This window comes from Mercenaria mercenaria, chromosome 13 (genome assembly GCF_021730395.1).
Source record: "Mercenaria mercenaria strain notata chromosome 13, MADL_Memer_1, whole genome shotgun sequence".
In the NCBI taxonomy this organism is placed as follows: domain Eukaryota; kingdom Metazoa; phylum Mollusca; class Bivalvia; order Venerida; family Veneridae; genus Mercenaria; species Mercenaria mercenaria.
This window is the reverse complement of record NC_069373.1, coordinates 58,380,584-58,394,640: the sequence shown is the minus strand read 5'-3', so window position 1 is coordinate 58,394,640 and position 14,057 is coordinate 58,380,584. Positions and strand designations below refer to the sequence as shown.

Genomic DNA, 14,057 nt, shown 5'->3' with positions numbered 1-14,057 from the left:
GTTAAATGACAATTATTTAATACAAAATGCCAATAACTTAATGCTAAACTCCAAATGCTTAATGCTAAATGCCAGTCACTTAATACAAAATGCCAAATACTTTATATAAAATGCAACATACCAACTGCGATATGCCTATGGAAGGTCAATGCCCAATGGTAACAGCAAAAATGTTAATGCAAAATGAAAAATGCTATTTACGAACTGCTTTACTTCAAATATTGGCTTTCGAACGGTAATTGTCAATGATAAATGTTTTTTTTTGATAAAACAACAAATGTCAAAATGTTCATTGCTAAGTTTCCATTGGAAAAAAGTGCTGAATATATCAGTTATATAATCATTGCCCTTCGTTACATAACTTTTTTCTCTATTACATATCTTAGTCTATTATATGATAAACATTTTACAGCGAAATATTTCGGTTCTATGTCCCTGTAACATCTGCAACGTTATTGCTTTAAATTAGACAGGCAGCACATATTTTTCCAAATGAGTAAAAATTACATCCATTAGTTGAAGAGATAAAGATCAAGAAGATTGATAATTTGAGAATTACCATTTATCACTTGACAAAAAAGGATTTGTTTTTATCTTCTTCTTCTCGTTCACAACTACATTGTCCGACCAGTAGCCTTGACGAAACTTCTGGTTTGCCACAGATCCTCAATGCCCCTGTAAACATCTGTCAGGATATCGAGAAAAATAAATAAAGATTTCTTCCAAGTTTAAAAGTACTTTTACTATAGGTTATAGATCTATAGTAATATTCTCATATTTATAGTAACAACAGTGTTCCTTCATATACAGTTGGATTACAAATACTTACAAACAGGAGTTGGTTGAATCAAAGTGAAATTGAAAGTTGGCGGTTGTTGCACTTTTGATGTGACGCTTTTGAAGGTCAAGACCGAAGTGCTAACCAGGATTTCTTACCGGCTTTTATAAACATTTGGATCTGAAATTCACCAATCAAAACAGTAAAATCCAGAAATCCACCAAGATCCACCAATCAAATGATAGAAGGATTTCCGAGGCTGAAATCCAGCATTTCAGCAGCCGCCATATTGATATGCAGCACGAAAAATAAATAAGAAAATGATCGATAAATTGCATATAACAATGGTAGTTGATGGATTTCTGGTGTTTAACAATCATAAATTACAAATAAATACAGATCATGAATTGTTCCTAGGTAGAAACTTTGACTATAAATGGAAATCTTATAAGAAAATATTGATGTGGGCGGATTTCAAATATTTCCGCCAGTGAAACTTTTGGTAACAATGAAATCTGAGAAGACTGACAAATTTCTGTAAAAAAGGTAAGTATTTCACAATGTTATTGTGGTTTTCATATATAAAATGTTCATTTCTAACCAGTTCACACCAGTATGGCAAGTTTATAAGGTAAGAGTATCTATACTTTGTAAAGATCAGTTCATGACACAGGATTTCAGAATGTCACCAGGATTTCCATGTAAAGTTCCATTGTAAGTAAGTCTTTCCTCAATTATTCATCAAAGGTTCATGTATTAATGATGTTACAGTAACTTAGAAAAATATAACAGCCCCTTACAGCCCCCATACAGTTTATGGTGCATTGAGGTATCTATCGGCCAAGTCGCAGCTCGCTCATGGTCATGCCTTTTTACATCTCCGAAGTATATGCTCCGCAGTCTGATCATCCTCACCATATGAACAAGTTGGCGATGGTGCCAGTCTGTATTTCTTGTACATGTGAGCATTGAGTTTGATGTGCCCCGAGCGAAGCCTGACTAACATCACTTGTTCAAGGAGATGAAAAGCATCTTTCTCTATCCTTGGTCCCGTTAGTGCCTTGATGATGGTGACTTTCTTCTTGTAACTCACAGGTTTTGTTGGTTGTTCTGACTGAGCTTCTAGCTTAGCCAGTTGGGCTGCCTCTTCATTGCCTGCAAGTCCACAATGGATGTAATCCACTGAAGTGCTACTTTGCAGGTTATACCCAGGCTCTGCATTCTCCTGGCTAGTGCGGAGCTTTATTGTAGATCAGAACTTCCATAACAGGTATGCATATGTGAGAAAGACGACTGAGGAGCTTTCTTCTGCCGAGTCTTCAACCATTGAGACGGCCTTTATGAGTGTTTCAGTCTCTGCCTTGTAATTGCTGCACTGTTTTCCTGTGGCTGCATGTAGAGTTTTTATGACATTTATCATTTTGTATACGGCATTTAGTATTTTGTATGTAGCATTTAGTATTAAGTATGTGACATTATCATTAAGCTATTGACATTTAGCATAAACAACTTCTTATTTAGCATTTGGCAGTTAGCATAGCGCATCGGTCCCCACTAATTGCGCAGGGACAATGAGCCCCAGTGTTACGAAAAGAGAAGTTCGCCAAGCATGTAAGATGATGTTAGCTAATCTGTTTTTGCAATTCAAAATGTAGTTCCTTGTTGTTGATGAGATCTTGTATATAAGTCAGATAAGGATGTGACAGTTATAGCTTTGGCTTAGCTGTATTGCTTATTGTATTGAGAAAAGATCTAGATCACTTTCACTGTGAATTTCCATGTCTACATGTATACGGGTTATCGCCAAATGACAAATTTCATGGGAGTATTTTCAGATGGTGCTGTTTTTCAGACAGATAATGTTTCTTTAATATATGTAACCTAACATCTCAATATACTAGTATATAGTTTTCATTTTTGGTGAGAAGACATGTTATATTGAATGGCTATATATGTGTTTTTATATCATTGAAACGCTGTAAAGCACTGAAAATGAGGTCTCAAGATTTAAATGTTTATATGGAACAAATGAAGAATGTAACCTTGTACCATTTCGGTATTTTCCCTATAAGCAAATTGATTCTGATATAGTGTGCTTATTGATAAATACCGGGTTAGTTGTACAAAGTTGCAATAAAGAATAAATCTTAGCACTGAGACGTCTAGGATTTATTCAAGTTGCTCAGTTTGAGTAAGTGGTAGTGTGTGGGGGTTAGGGGATCAGGGATTTGGCCATCCGCAGTTATTTATTAACACTTGAAATTCGTCCTTACACATAGACCTATACTTACGTTCTGTTTGCTTTTTAAAACGAGATTATGGTATGTGTATGTTTTTTCAATGTTTAGAATGTAAGTCATCATAGTAAAACGATCATTTGGATTTCATTTTGTTTTTCAATTTGTCAATTAACTGTAAAGTGTTTTGTATATAAAATAACTAGAAATATGCGACTTATTGAAGCAACGGAGCCGAAATGAAAATGTATAAAAATAACATTGCAAACTGTCACTTTAACATATGTAACCGCATGCAGAGGATGTATATTGCTACTACAAATGTGCATGAAAGAAATACAGACATACTCTTTCAAAAACATCGAATTTTCCTTTTATTTTTCCATCCGGTCTATATACAAAATATATAGTACTTGATAACATACCGATGGTGTTGATATCTCCGGAAAGTGTATTGCATAATACGAGATTTCAACAGTGTAACAATAACTGACCCACCCCGAAAATAAGAAATATGCAAAACATTATTATTTTTTTCGCAAATTTCATCGTACATTCTTTCTACATGTACATTAGCATCACCTTGGTAGAACCGCTCTACACACACTGGGAGCCTTTACTCTAGGTCTAGTTTACTCCCATAATGGTTCCGCTGAATTATGGAGAGAAGTCCGGTAATATGATTAGTTATTAAGAAAATACACGTATCAAATCTAAAATACTTGATTTCGTACGTAACAGTAATAGTAAAATATCAACGAAAAATGGAACAGTTTTATGCTTGCATTATAATATGTTAAGCGTATCTATACAATACTGACAGCTAACAAAAGGCAATGTCACAAAAACAATTTAATTAATAATTAAATTGAATTTATCCACATGTTTTCCAACAATTAATTTGATAAACTTTGTTGTTTTTCATATAATATCTATTAAATATTCCAAGCCGATATTTAACGCATTATTAATTAACTCATTGTCCATATGTATTGAAAAAGGAAGCGAATTAATAGCCTATATGGAATGCAATCCGCTGCACTATTATATAAAATGCTGTTAAACTGACGTATCAAAATTTTTAGAATTTTAATTGCATGCGTATTATACAACATTTTCAAGCCAAAAATCAGCAATAGTTGTAATTAAGTCCAGAAAATATTTTCTAATTAAAAGAGGCACCTTGTTAGTTTACAACTGAATGCACGTGCTTATTACTAAAATGCACGTGCTGGCGACAATTAAGAAATTAAATCAGATATTTAGAATATAATCACTGCAAACAATAGGTATTCATAACTTAATGAAAATTTGAAAAAATCAAGTTTCTGATACTACTACATTTTGAAATATGACAAAAGAAAGTTTTTTGAGTTTCCGCGATTACCAGCTTCTGTAGCCGTTTCTATGGTTACGGCACACCGCTAGATTTCTACGACCGATGTTAAAAGTCAGTTCTTACTATACTTAATTGTTTTATCATAGTAAAAAAGTTTTGTATGATGGGTAAATTAAGTACAGCATATATTTTGAAATATTCCTCGTATATATGTGTTATAAATGAACGAACTTGCACAGCTTTACTGAAAAGGTGTTCTAAAATTCGGTTAATATTATAGTCTAAAACAAGGGCAAAGACATTAGGTTAGAAAGGTACGAAAGTGACGATATATGATATACAAATAGCGTTCTTTTGTTCTGTTTTGGCTTAGTTTATATCTATTTTAAGGAACTCTGTATACATTACACATTCAACCTATTGTTTTTTACGATACGCTCTTGCGACTTCATTGAACTCAGAACAGTGCATTAGTTTTAAATAGGTATTAGAAAAAAAAATTGTCGCGCTTTTTACAACTTAAATTTTTAAAATAAAATTGAATGTGTAAACTACATAGTTAAATGATAAAACGTAGAGATTCCTTAGAAAATGAAATTGGAGATGTTATATATACTTACTGGATTATTCGCGTATCTTTTCGGGTCAGGTAGGTGTGAACAAAAAGATTTATTTAGACAGAATATTTGATAGAGAAGAAATTTCTGATAAATAGAAACGAGAAAATGAATGAAAATCAGTAACCTATAAGCATCGTGCATGTAAGGCTTTTGTTGGGACTTCCGCTCGTGCCAATCAACCTATACTTTCATTCATTTTTTCATTTGATTTTTATCTTCATTTCATAATTTCTCCCTTTCTTTCTTTCTTTCTTTAAATTCTTTCTTTCTTTAATTATTTCTTTCTTTAATTATTCATTCATTCATTCATTCATTCATTCATTCATTTCTTTCTTTCTTTCTTTCTTTCTTTCTGTCTGTCTGTCTGTCTGTCTGTCTGTCTGTCTGTCTGTCCTTTTTTCGTTGTCTTTCTTATATCATTTCTAATTCTGTGCTATAATCATTTATATTAATTCATTTATTAAAATTAGCTGACAGTGCGGGGTATATAGAGATAGGCAACCTGCCGGCGACGGTGTCAGTGTTTGAAGAAGCAGCCGGTGGCACGTTCCTGTACAGTGTAGCGTTTTATCAGAGTCCCAGTGTCGGTACCGTGAATTGCGGTTTCGACTCAGCCCAGCCTAACTTTGTTATAGCAGCAGGCAGCGGAGCGGGTAAGTGAAACTTTCACATATGATTGTTTCTACTTAACGTGTGTTTCTTTAACCCTTATCATTCTGGACACGATTGTTTCTGCCTTTGCGACCAGTGTATATCATGATCAGCCTGCATATCCGTGCAGTCTGATCAAGATCTACACTGTTCGCCATTCAGTAAGAATCGTTTTGATAAGCATATCCTTTTAAACAGTTATTGGTACTGTCCAAATTGAAAGTGTAGAATTTTAGCAGGTTAATGGTTAAACTATGCACTTTCTGTGTTTCATATGATTATAATTTTACATTGCTACTTAAGCTTTGGGTTAAAATTAGAACAAATTCAGATGAGCGACTGCTTAGTTGTCGGTTAATACAAGTGGCCGCTAAATCAAGTTCAACAGTATTCAGAATTGTGTTCGTCGCTTTCATTTCCTTGTTTGATTTGATCAGCTTTCATTACATACTACTACTTTTTAAACTTTACTTCTAAACATTTCTTTTTGGGGTTTTTAACACCCTTTAAAAATAAAGGCTAAAAAGAATAAATATTTTGACATTTTTTTGTTGGCAAGTGTAAACATCATTTCAGTATTAATCTCCATGTAGTTCCTTTCAGAAGGCAAGTTATATACCAGAGTAATACATATTATATCTTCAGAAATAGATTTGCATCGGATGAATAGTACGTAAGCATCCGCCGAAAATCTGTTTTAAAAAGAAATATAAATTTCTTCTTGGTTTGATTTACGAACAGGTCAATATATAGTACAGCTAGCAACATCACCGAGTTTTGTTTATACAACGACATCCACTTATTCGCTCGATATCACGTGCACTGACGGGACCGATTCTTCGCCGTCTCTAACACTCACTGTAAATCTGATACAAAACGTTGCTCCCGTATTCACAAACACTCCTGGTACGTATGGTTTCATGATATCAAATTGCTAAACAAACAAAAATCGAATGTGGGTAAACATCATTTACATCTTTTATACTGGATTGCGTGATTAGTTCAAGAGTTCTAGTCTGTAGGTTTGAGACCCGGGCGAGACATGTTCTCACGACGGCTGACTTATAAATAACTTTTTTTCTGAAACAACCCGACGCTTATTTACTAAGTATTTCATTTATATTTACTTATTAAAGCTAGTTTATCATTTGGTATATAATCTATGTACTGATCTTAGTTGACCATGTACCAGCATGCATTCGAACTGACGTGACAGTCTTAGAGTATAACTACAATGACCTCGGCTCAACATTTCTCATATGGCGACAATAGAAAATAATGGCTTCACTTTTTGACAACAAATGACAAATTTGCGGGATGCATATGGACTCATTTAATCATATATTGTCTTAACAATATTCTATTTCAACAGGTACTGTAGATTTATCAGCAAAGACGACAAAAGCCAACATGAATGTATTCACGTTAAGTTACACCGATCCTGATACACCATCCCCATTACCTCGCCAGGCCGTGGTCAGCACAACTCCAGCCGAACCTATCGCCAATTTCTTCATTTTTTCAAACGGTAAGGTTCTTATTTATGATAAGCTACTTTCATAATTACAGACGAAGTAGAAGACTTCCCTAGCTTTTTAAATGAAATTAATCAAGATCAAATAAGTAACTGTGTCTATGGGAAGTGGAGCGCTTCCAACAACGTTGGCATGGAATCAAGTGAGCAACTTCGCACCTGTATTCTTCTAACGTGTCAAGAGTTCCAGCATGTGAAGAAGCGGTCTGGTTACTTGCTTGTACAAACCTTGCATCACGAGGAACACCATCGTCATCGGTTTGACCCACACTGAGCCGGGAAATAGTCATATAAGATATTAACTGTCAAAGTCACATTATCCAAACTGAACAAAACAAGAAAAATAATGCGCTTACCTAGCATTTGCACCTCTAGTTTATGATACTTGTAAATTTGCGCATTTAGTTTATTATGCCTATCAACTTTTGTTTAGAGTTTTGGTACTTATATATCTGCATTTCTAGTTATTGATATTTATGTACTTGCGTTTCTAGTTGATGATACTTATATATCTGCGTTTCTAGTTTATGGCTCTTGCAATCTTGTACGTCTAGTTTATGACACTTACATACTTGCGCTTCTATAGTTTTGGGTCGGCCAATAGTTTTTCATAGGTAACGCTGTAATGCAAATAAAGAGTGTATCTTGTTGTTTGTTGTATCTTGTTGTTTGTTATATCTTGTTGTATCTTGTATATATCTTGTTGTTTGTTGTATCTTGTTGTTTGTTGTACCTTGTTGTATCTTGTATACTTGCGCATTTAGTTTATGATACTTATACACTTGTGCTTCTAGTTTACAACACTTAATTACCTGCGCTTCTAGTTTATGATACTTATATACTTGCGCTTCTAGTATACGACTTACTTACGTACTTGTATTTCTAATTTATGATGCTTATGTATTTGCACTTCTAGTTAATAATATTTACATACCTGCGCTTCTAATTTACGATATTTATATACATACTTGTGCTTCTAGTTTAGGATCCTTAAATACTGGCACCTCTAAGTGTTTGTTACTTATATACCTATATATACTTAGGTACGCACCTCGTATTTGTGCTTCTGGTTTATACTACTTTTATATCTTCGCTTCTAGTTATGTGATAAATGTATTTATATATTTGCGCATCTAGTTTATGATGCTTTTACACTTGCGCTTATATAGTATATAACTAATATACTGGTACTTGTATTTCTAGTTCATGATACTGTATTTGCGCTTCTAATGTCTTTAGTTTATAATACTTCTGTACTTGCGCTTCTTGTTTATGATACTTACCTACGTTGTAGACATGTTGAAGATAACACAAGATCTGATAGACAACGATGACGTACCTCAGTATATTTTAGAGATCGAGGTTGGTGATGAAAAAACAACAAGCACAGTCACCGTAACTGTCAATATAAATGGTAACGTTATAAATGATTATTTAAACACCATTCGACCAGTAATATGATGAACGTCCTCGAACGTCCTCGAAGCAAGTACTGGTTCCATCAACAGTCTATATTAAATTTCAAGACTTAATGTCGACCACTTCTTATTGAATACCAAAGTGTAATTATGCTCATTTTGCCATAATGCAAGTAATAAATGCATTTAGGGCAACTTATATAATACATTTTAACTGACAAAACGTTGCCACTTGCCAGGAAGCACATTGTTGCAATAAAACAAAAAAGAATCAGTTACTAGAATAACATTTATTTTATAGGTAAATTTTAACTCTTTTATATATGTAGCGCGAAACACTCCGCCTGAATTCGTGAATGGGGTAAATCCGGATGAGACTATAAGTTTACCGGAATTTACGGCAGGACGGCTGTTAGTACACGACATAGACACCTACGATGCAGAGGGCGACACTGTTCAAATGTCGGAGACTACGGGTGTTGCCGGTTTTGAACTAGTTCCAGCAAGTAAGTGCGACATAAAGCGCAATAAGTAACCTTTCTACCAAGTGTATGTATTTCATGCCTAGTTTGCCTTTCGAAAGTATGGATTATTCTGAAGTTTTCCATTTTCCATATTCGGAAATATGGATAGTCAACATTTTATAGATATCAAAGTTTATAGATATCAAAGCAAAGACACTGGGCAATTTTTAGTTAAGAGGAAAGACAGAAAATACGTTTCTATTAATTAGCGTCCAATATACAAAAAGTTTGAATAAAAAACCTGTTAACCGGTTATATGTCATGAATACGAATTGCGCAATGTGTTTAATTATACTGAAGATGTACAGTGAAGTCTTTATAGTATTTAAATCATCTCAGCGAATAGACTAACAAGTTTTAATCACGAAACTTTAATTTTATTTTAGCTGGAGAGGTCTACCTACTGGGTGGGGTCACTTTAGACTTCGAAACCACCTATGAATATATATTAAATGTAGAAATTGAGGACTATATTGATAAGCAGAATACTTCAACGTATACGTTAACCATCAATGTTACTAACATCAACGAACAACCAACGTTTGCAGCAACGCCATCTCCGGTGACCATAGAAGAGAGTGTGGTTCGTTTTCTTTTTGTCAATTAATTAAAAAAATGAACTCTAAAGTAATAAAACTGATTGTTTTAAAAGCCACATTTAAGTATGACATTGGAATGCCAGATTTCAGCTTATGCGTGTAAAGGTTCCAGTACAAAACATTTTAACATTTTTAGATAGGTATGATATGGTAGTCAATGAATTCGGCTGATGCGGAAGTGGCACTATTTAGCTAGAAACAAGATGGCGACAAATATGGCGGCCAAAAGAATGAAAACCACATAATGTTATTTTTTTTTATATATTGCATATCAATATATTATACATATGACTTGAACATAATTAAATCAATATGAGGTGTATGAGTGTTGATACATTGTGGCTCTTGTATATGCAGTTTGTAATATTGTATTGTTACGTTACTAAAAATAACGAAAACTGGCAGTGTATCTATGTAACATATTGTTTGAAAAAGTATATCATCATTTCTAACCGACATTCATTTTAGAAAGTCAAGTGATGTCGAAGACTACACACAGATTTAAAATTTGATACATTGTGTTATACGTTACCTACATTGTACGGTATTGTACGTTACCAAAATTGTGTTTATTATTTAAGTTTGAAAGTTAGGCAATACGAAAAACAAAGAATATATATATTGACCAGCATAAATCTGTACACCTTCATTGACTTGGTTATATATATAGATAACGTATAATGTAGGTACCGATTCATACCCTGAAACATTAACATAACAGCAGTGGTCTTGGATTGTGAGCATAGGTTAAACTAACTTGATTGCAACATTGTATTAAGAATAATACTGTAATTTCTCTAACAGTATGTTACATTGATACAGTGCTAATTTTAGTTATTTTTGGTAACAATTTTTATTATTACAAATTGCATAAACAGAACCTGTAATAAATCAATACTCCTTCATTTCGAATTAGTTGTGTTCTAGTCATATGAGTAATATATTGAGATGATATAAATAGAAACTTTAACAGTGTGTGTGTTGCTTCTTTTGTCCGCTATATTGGCCGCCATCTTGTTTCTAGCATAATGTTCAATGGTGCCACATCCGCATCAACTGGATTCTTTTTCTACAACGCTATACCTACACGAAAATATAATAACATTTTGTATAGTAACCAGTGCAAGGCCTGTCTTGGATTCTGAAGGACTATTTTCAATACATCTACTTGGTTCTTTTCAATACAACTACCCCTCGTGCGTACGTTAAGATTTATGCAGTGTATTATTTATCTGTAACAGAATGGTACCGTTGTCGGCACACTGGATCAGCTGTGTACAGATCCTGACGGAGTACCACCGGACACAACAACATATGCTATTTTGTTCAGCACGGAATCTGCATATTTTTCCATAGATCCCACTACAGCGCAAGTAACTCTCGCGCAAGATTACGACTACGATGACGTGCACCTTGCAAATGAAGTAAATCTCACGATTCGTTGTTCTGACACTGACGGGCTGAGTGACGACACAACTTACACTATAACAATTACAGACATTAACGACAACAACCCAATATGCAGTCCATCGGTAACCAGCTTCTCGTTAACTTATGCACAAGCTGTCAGTACTACACTAATGAACGTTGACTGCTCTGACATTGACAGTACAGTCAACGCGGAGTTGGAATATAGCATCATCGGGCTAAGTACTGGGTACGCTAAAACCTTCTTCCAAGTAGATACATCCGGTAATGTTTCAATTTCCACTGCATTCACAATGGATTATAACACGTCGTTCTACGTAACAGTACTGATAAATGATAAAGGAACGAACCCCGGTCCGCTGTCGGCGACAGTGACATTGACCGTGACTTACACAGAAAGACCAACAATCACGACTTACGAAGGAATAACAGAATGTTTCCTGTGCACGACGTCGGCAATAACGTTGGTTTCCGCCGTAAGCTTGGTCGTTTTCATGTTACTCGTCACATGCATTGTGCTTACGGTGTTAAAATGTTGCTATGATCGAGAAAGACTGAAGATTGTGAAACATCTATCAAAGAAGAAAAAGAAGTCAAGGTAAGAAACGTCGTTGAAAGAGTTAGGCTCATGAGTCTTAATCATCCTTGTCGTAGCAGGTTTTGTATAACAAGGAGAGATATAGCTGGCAAAATTTCAGTAGCGTGAAGTATAAAATGATACAGTTGCAACTAGAATAAAGAAACTTTGAACCTCCATTGAACTTTATTGACTGCAGACTAATGCAGACACGCTTTTTAAAAAACTTCATCCTCCTGACTGAAAGTCGCTAGAATTTCCTTTTCATAAAAAAGCTTTAGACTTGTATCCACATATTTAATGGAGATCGTAAGACGTTCGTGCAATAAAATGTGAAGTCTTTTTGAAAAGTTGTAGCTCATTTATATCCATTTTTTCCGTCATGTATTTATCAGGTGGCGATGGTGCGGCTGTCTGCGACCAGGTGCGTTGAAGAAGAAAAAGAAGAGTAGAATGGAAATCTTACTTGCAGAGAAAAGAGATCAAGAATATATACGTGCAAGAAACGCTTTACTCGGTGTAAACGATGAACCAGACAAGGCTGAGGATTCACTCAGGTAATTACGTAATTCGGCAATTGTGTTGCAGCACTTTTTGATAGTGCACTATAATTGCCATTAGGAATATACAGTTACGTGTTGTTCTTGCTTATTTGGTATTTGGCGTCAACTTTAATACTTGTCATTGAATAACATTAAGGAGTGCAGTCAATGCAATGACGCGACAACAGATAAAGACACCCCCGTCAGTCACCTCAATACTTTGATTGCGAATGCACGCGTACAGTGATATGTCCTTAAAAACACTTAATCCAATGTTCCGTTCCTGGTCATTTCTTTTTTTCACGTCATGTTGGTAAACAAAACGATTTTAAGTAATACATAGAAATGCGCTTTACAGATCAAAAGAGCTCCCAGGACCTTCAGGTACAAAGCCAGTCGGCAACAACGGAGGCCAGCGCAAGAAACGTCAGTCTAGTGAATCAATAAATGGCAGAGTTCTTGACTATGCGTACATGGGAAGGGATAAAACCCCTGATATATCTGCGACACCAGTAGACAGGGAAATGCTGACTCAAAGTCAAAAGTTGCAGTTAGAAAAATTTAAAGGAATGAAGAAATCGGTTGACAGCGAAGGTAAGATATACATCGCAAGCTTTCAAGACCCCGTTTGCACTCATGTTATGATAAATCAATTTTGATTATGTCGCAATTAGGGGATGTTCTCCGACGCTCTCTTTGCATATGATGGAGAAAATAACTGTGGTTACCCCCATTACTGGGGCCTGAAATAATAGTTCTGTTCGAGAAACAAATGATCAGTTAAAAGTCAACCTTTGAAGAAATTACTTTAAACATCTGTTGATTATTTATATATTTCTATGTATTTTCTTTCAGGTCCATCTACCTCAAAGAAAGGTCAGGCTGCCAGTGGCATGATATGGTCGTTTGAGGGACGCTAGTGCAACAAATATTATAGTTTAACAAAATTGCAAATTGATATTTATCATAAAACAAAAAATGACTAATAAGCATGGATATATATACATATATCAGCCGCGCAATGGGAAAACCAACATAGTGGCTTTGCGTCCAGCATGGATCCAGACCAGCCTGCGCATCCGCGCAGTCTGGTCAGGATCCATGCTGTTCGCTAACAGTTTCTCTAATTGCAATAGGCTTTGAAAGCGAACAGCATGAATCCTGACCAGACTACGCGGATCTGGATCCATGCTGGTCGCAAAGCCACCATGTAAGCTTTTCTCATGGCGTGGCTCATATATAAAAGATATTCAAGGCATTATTTTTTTATCAGTCATTAACCATTTATTTATCAGTTTGTTTATTTATTCTATCTGTTTTGTTACTTATCATATTTATTATTTAACTATCGTGTTGATAAAAGCAAGTTACTGGTTCAAAACAAATTTCATTCTGAATATGTACAAACGTGTATGTAAGCACAAGACACTGAGACTTCCTTGCTCGAGTGGTTAAGGTCGCCGACTTCAAATTACTTGCATATGTGGGCTCGAATCTACATGTTTTGTAAGGTCGCCGGCTCCAAATCACTTAATTATATGTGAGCTCGGACCCAACTCCAGTCGTTGCATTCTTCGTGTGAGGAAGTCATACAGCTGGCATACGGAAGGTCGGCAATGCCCGCCCGTGATAAAATAATGCACGGAAGGGCACTCTTTCTCTACCACTAAAGCTTGAATGTCGCCATATGACCTATAATTGTGTCGGTGCGACATTATACACATTAAAAAACAAAGCAAAACAAAACAAAAACAAGTCGACATGTTTAATGGCTTATTTTTGGCGACCTTCAAGTCGTCTGTAAATATGC

The 14,057-nt window shown here is 35.1% G+C and overlaps 1 protein-coding gene across 1 annotated transcript; it reads left to right on the top strand.

Moving 5' to 3' along the window:
- The first annotated feature begins 4,802 nt into the window (after positions 1 to 4,802).
- On the top strand, positions 4,803 to 13,916 carry LOC123529250 (cadherin-23-like). Its single transcript, XM_045309489.2, has 11 exons — positions 4,803 to 5,003; positions 5,445 to 5,627; positions 6,367 to 6,531; positions 6,998 to 7,153; positions 8,454 to 8,573; positions 8,907 to 9,083; positions 9,488 to 9,684; positions 10,942 to 11,726; positions 12,101 to 12,262; positions 12,606 to 12,841; positions 13,103 to 13,916. Exons 1-11 carry the CDS (start codon positions 4,946 to 4,948, stop codon positions 13,165 to 13,167), a joined length of 2,304 nt encoding a protein of 767 aa, XP_045165424.2. The 5' UTR covers positions 4,803 to 4,945; the 3' UTR covers positions 13,168 to 13,916.
- Positions 13,917 to 14,057: the final 141 nt, after the last annotated feature.